Source organism: Candida pseudojiufengensis, assembly GCF_024610245.1.
Source record: "Candida pseudojiufengensis strain CBS 10847 chromosome Unknown scaffold31, whole genome shotgun sequence".
NCBI lineage: Eukaryota > Fungi > Ascomycota > Pichiomycetes > Serinales > Debaryomycetaceae > Lodderomyces > Lodderomyces pseudojiufengensis.
In genome coordinates this window covers 48,639-54,638 of record NW_026261501.1, presented here as the reverse complement: position 1 = coordinate 54,638, position 6,000 = coordinate 48,639, and the positions used below count along the sequence as shown (strand labels likewise).

The 6,000-nt window shown below is 28.6% G+C and overlaps 1 protein-coding gene across 1 annotated transcript; it reads right to left on the bottom strand. All coding sequences in view use genetic code 12, as the record gives it.

Annotated features, from left to right (window-relative positions):
* Positions 1-4,567: 4,567 nt before the first annotated feature.
* Positions 4,568-5,896, bottom strand: MNT2 (alpha-1,2-mannosyltransferase KRE2; the record flags this gene model as incomplete). The annotated part of the gene is made up of 1 exon (XM_051759406.1): positions 4,568-5,896. The coding sequence occupies one exon, from the start codon at positions 5,894-5,896 to the stop codon at positions 4,568-4,570; it is 1,329 nt and encodes a 442-aa protein (XP_051617251.1).
* Positions 5,897-6,000: the final 104 nt, after the last annotated feature.

Below are 6,000 nucleotides of genomic sequence, written 5' to 3'. Positions count from 1 at the left end.
TGAAATGCGTCCCACCGAGCCAGGCTTAACAGACTTAAGGATTCTGAATGTGACTAGATTATGTCACAACCGTCAGATTCACAATACACCTGCACTAATTGATGATTGATGATTGAGCTAAGGTGAAATTCCCAAATTTAGATTTTTGGTCCAAAATTTAGAATGATGTGAAATGCGTCCCACCGAGCCAGGCTTAACAGACTTAAGGATTCTGAATGTGACTAGATTATGTCACAACCGTCAGATTCACAATACACCTGCACTAATTGATGATTGATGATTGAGCTAAGGTGAAATTCCCAAATTTAGATTTTTGGTCCAAAATTTAGAATGATGTGAAATGCGTCCCACCGAGCCAGGCTTAACAGACTTAAGGATTCTGAATGTGACTAGATTATGTCACTGCCATAAATTTCACTATACGCCTGCACTAATTGATGATTGATTATTGAGCCTAGGTGAAATGCCCAAAATTAGATTTTTGGTGCAAAATTAAAAATGTGATGAAATCTATGCCTAACATACCAGGCTTACCAGACTTAAGGATTCTGAATGTGATTATAATATGTCACTGCCATAAATTCACGATACAGTAGCTAGCTTTATACAGTAGCAAGCTTAGGTGCGAAATGGAAGTATAATGAAACGCCTCCCCAAGGGACAATGCATAGCAATCATAAGGATTTTATTTCTTCATGAGTGATGTTCCCCTACTAGTTTCATATCCAAGTTTTAAAAATCATAACCAGTTAGTTGGATCAAAATGTAATTCCGGAAATTGGTTCTAAATGGAATTACAATTTACCTTCCTATCAAATCAGTAAATGGATATAAATCACTCAGTTTTTTCGTGAGTAATGCTCTCATGACTAACTTCATAATGATGTTTTAAGAACAGATAGATGATAATTTTGCCAAGTAGAAATTCCGAAATTGGTGCAAAATGTAATGAAATGACTTCCTATGAAAACAATTGTAGCACTTATAAGGATTGCCGATTGTTTATATGTAATGATTCAGCTACTAACTTCATAATCAACATTTAAGGTCTGATAGTGGATCATTGAATAATATTAAAAATTCACAAATAAATTCAAGATCAAAAACAAGTCGTAATGCTGCCCAATTACTTCAGCTCAAACTTAAGATTACATATAGCTTGAATCATTTTCAATGATTACCAAAGTATCATTTATCATTGTTGCTGAAGTTTATTTTTCATCTTAAGAAGACACATTAAGATAAAAACTTAAATACTCACTTATTCTGAGTATTCATGTTTTAATTAATGTAACGTCCGAGAAGGTATCTGGTGAAACCATGAGTATGATAATAATTACTGAATTTTTCAAGTTACTCCCAGTCATTTTCTGTAGCTGTGTCTTTTAATAGTCCCTTATTCATTATCTTATATTGGTGTGTTGGAAAAACGGAATCCAATTTTTTGGCTTTAGCATTTTGATTGCACTACAATTTTCAAGATATGATCTTTTCAAAAACAGTTAACTTTCATGACATTTCTCAATTCAATTTCTTTAATTTGATGACAAACTCTCTTAAGAGTTAAGGAAGATTTAGTGACTTAGAATATGTTGCTTAATTTTAAGATTTAATATTGCATTTTAGCAACAAATCAAGTATCGAATAAAAGATGCTTTTTAGTAGTACTAGTTGTTCCCAGTAGTTATTTAAGCAATAGTTCTATGTGTGTGCTTGGCATGGCCATAAATTGGCTGAATTGAATCGATGGTATGATCTTTGAATAAACATGAGCAAATCATTCACGAATAAAATATTAACTTTGACATAAATATTGGTCATTCAAATCATCGCAAACCATTCAAATTTTTAATTATGATTTTGCTACTTTCATCCTTCTTTGAAGTTTTGTGATAATGCATTTGAATATGCGGTGAAAATAAATTTAGTTGAGATACTAGGATTGCTGTAACAAATGACTTTGGAAAGTTAAAATTGATAGAAAACCTACGTAGATATTTCTATTCGAATTTTGGCTGTAGATGGATAGTCCAAATTGTCTATCGATTTGTTTAATTATATCCATCTTTCTTCTTATTTGGATGAAAATTTTCAAATCTTAATACCACATTTGGTAGTAACGATGTTAGACAAAAATCTCAACTGTTTTTTATCTCCAGACCGTACCTAAATAATTTAAAACTTACAAAACATTCAATACATACCAGTGAAAGTAGAGAAATAATTTGAAAAAAAATCTGGAAAATCCATCCAGATATCTAACAGTAGATTTTTATGATGGAAAATTGAAAGAAGCAGAAATTGGAGAAACAAATTTAGAACAAAGAAACAGAATTTTCTGGTCCACCTAAGATTATTATTATAACATGAAGAAAACTTTGGAATAGCGTAACGATTTCGCCTGCAGGTTTTTTAGATCATGTCTTGGGGTCGATAAAGTCAAACAAATATGGCAAACAGATTCCTCCTATAGCTATAAAAATATCCTTTCTATTGGTATCACTTACTAGATTCAATGTAGGACTTTTGCGTTTTGAAATTTTGTTAGCGTTTACTAGCAAAATTTGAGAAATAAAATGTGTCAATTTGAGAGATAAGGTCTCAAGTATAGTTTCACAGTAATCTACAGGCGTGTAAAAGTGTATTATGACTGTTGAGTTTAATTTTTGTATCGCCACCACAACATTTTTAGAAAACGGCTCAAATCATAGAAAAATTTGCTGCAAATTTTCCTACTGCATCATGGTTGTTTCAATGCCTATCATAGACAAAACTATTATAAATGTACTTCCATATCCTTTAGACTACTAAGATGATTGAAAATTCCCCATTTCTGTCTTGGTCAAGGACCTCCATGTAATGTTCTAATGAGTGTATATTAGCTAAGCTAGGAACTAAAGAAGAAGAGACTATATATAAACCGATAATATTAGATGATAGATAAGGGAATGTAGTTCCATGTATCTTGGTAGCATAGATGATAGTAAGGTAATATAGCCTATACCTGACATATATTAAGTTTTGTAATTAAACAACCCAAAGGAAACGTTATTACAAATGGATGAAGACAGAAATACTGAAGAACAAGAATTAACTTTAGAAGCAGAAGAAGGATATCATGGAGACGATGAAGAAGAAGAAGATCAATCAATTTCAGAAGAATATGATCAATTAACTTTAACAGAAGAAGTTTATCTTGCATCAGGTGAAGATGAATGTACATACTGATGAAGAAGATTCATTAACTTTGGAAGAATATGATGTCATGAAAAATGTCGTACCTGAAAGTTTCATAATGTTTTAAATAAGTTAAATTTAAAACATCATGAAACTTCCAGGTACGACATTCAATAAGTTAATTTTCTATCTTGTTCAAACGATACAAAATCAACCAGTCGATGAACTTTCTTATTTAGTGTACAAATAATCTAATGTGCTTTTCAGGCCCAAAATCTTTAATCCATAGTATGCTCTAGTGGTTAGAATCTCAACTTTGTGTTATAATTTTTTCTATTGGTCTCCTACTATTTTACTTGAACATTTACGAACAAGCTTAAGTATTATACAGGAAATGCACAAAATATATTTTATGCCACACAATAGAAAACTTATTTTGTATGTGTTTTTTTTTAACTTTATCTTGTACGTTTTCGACGATATCTTAACCGAAACCAGCCTTGAATCAAGGCAAATTGAAGTTCATGGGTGATTGTTTGAAATAATGCAAGGTAAGAAATTAGTATTCCAAAAAATTCATCGATATCAATTATAATTCCAAACATATGCACAAATTCAATTCCATGTGGTCTTTTAAGTATAAAAAAAATTGTATTTTCTTTTTTATCAACCAGAGCTTAAAACACCATTTACATCAGATGTCCCTTAAATATATAGATAAGTCTATAACTGCTATAGTTATACATAAATAATTAAAAAATTAGAGATAAAGAGACAGTACTTGAAGCAAAAAACACTTAAGTAAACCTTGTTAGCGGAATTTATGCATGATAAATCGCAAAATTCAGGTAACCTGCTTGAGATTATTGTTGAAAAATTTGTTAAAACGGCTGATCATAATGAAGTAGTCATTAATTCTGGAGAAATTACAAGACTTGTTGATGTTACACAGGCTTTGGTCTCCATTGTAGTTGACAATACCGATTCAAAAAACAAATTTGCAAAATAGGTCAACGATACTTTAGTTGGTTTTGGTGATACTATCGTCTTTGGGGTTAAATCATTCCGATGATTCAGAATCACACATCTCCAATATCTTCTGTCATAATCTGACAATCGTGTGTTGAAAACATCAGTAGCATCTGAATACTAGTAGTAGATCATAAAACTTGGAAATAATCAGATTAAAGAAAAAAAATCAAATTGCTACTTCTGCTGTTATTCATGAAATAGTATAAATAATTGTGAAATTTATAAAGTTTTAATAATTTTAATAATTTATTAATCTATCTATAAGTCTAAACCAATTATTTATCTATAAGTTTTACTATCTCTTTAATATATATATCAATGCAAATCTTTTTAAGCTAAAGAATGAAAAATAATATTATTATTGAAACATTTCCCATTCTTTTGGTTTTTCTAAACCCATTTTATCATAATATTTTTTACCACAAGAATAACCTCTAAAAGTAAAATCATCTTCAGGTTTACAAACACATTTATGATCATATCTAAATTTATCATTTAAAGGACATTGACCATAAACTCCATGTCTATAACCAATATCATCAAAATAATGAATTTGATTTTTATCAGCAAATAAACTTATTGCAATTGAATGAATTGGAGCATCACCCCATCTTTCATAAAAAAATCCACCTTTTGAATCTAAATAATCAAAATATTTTTTATAAGGTTCAGAATTCCAAAATTTTAATGAAGCAATTTCAAAATTTGTCCAAAAATGACATAAATTATAAGTATTACCATTATCATTAGATATAAAATTTAAAAAATTATTTTTTGATAAATATTGAGGATTTAAATTTATAAAATCTTTTGTATGTTTCCATAAAGTTGGTATAGTATTTTCAAATTCATAAATTGATATTGTAAAACCATATAATTTATTATTTTTTTCCATAAATTCAAATAAATCATAATTTAAATCACACATTATATCAATTCCTGGTTCAACTCTCCAATAATAATCATAATCTTTTAAAAGTTCAGATCTCCAAAAAAATCCAGATTCATATCTACACATATGTCTATAACTTTCTGAATCTCCATAAATTATATTTTGTAATTTCATATTTTTTCTTGAATTTTCTGCTTTTTTTAAATCAATCCAATTTGGATATGACCAATGTTCTTTTGGTATTAAACCATATTTTGTTTTACCTGATACTATTGATGTTGTTAAATCTTTAAATTCTTGAGTAAATTCAACATCATTTAAAAATACCCAATCATAATTATATTTATTATTAAATCTATCTTCAACTGTTCTTATTGATTTTATTAATTCATAAAGTTCTGAATTTCTTGCTAATGTTACAAAAGTAGCTTTAACTTTTTTATTTGATGAATTTGATTCCTCTTGAATTGTATTACTTGTTACAGATTGTTCTTGATTTATTTGTTGTTGATAATTTTTAACTTCTTCTTCTTTTTCATTCGATTTTAAATCTATCGGATTAGATGGATCTAGTATTTTATCTTTTTCATTAGATAGTGTATTAGATTTAAATTGATTTGAATTTTGATTATTTAATTGTTGTATTTGATCATTTGATTGTGATATTATTGAATCAGATGTTTTAAAATTAAATACATTTCCTTGAGTTAAAGTATAAATCACTCCAAAAGTTAATATAAATGCTATATATTTTATATATGAATGTCTTGAACTTAGTAATGAAAAAGCTTTCATTTGTTTTTAAAATGCTAAATGCTGATGCAAATATAGTTGATTGGTAGGATTGGTCCAAAGTATTGAAATCGATGATATGATGTGATATGTTGAATATTATTCTA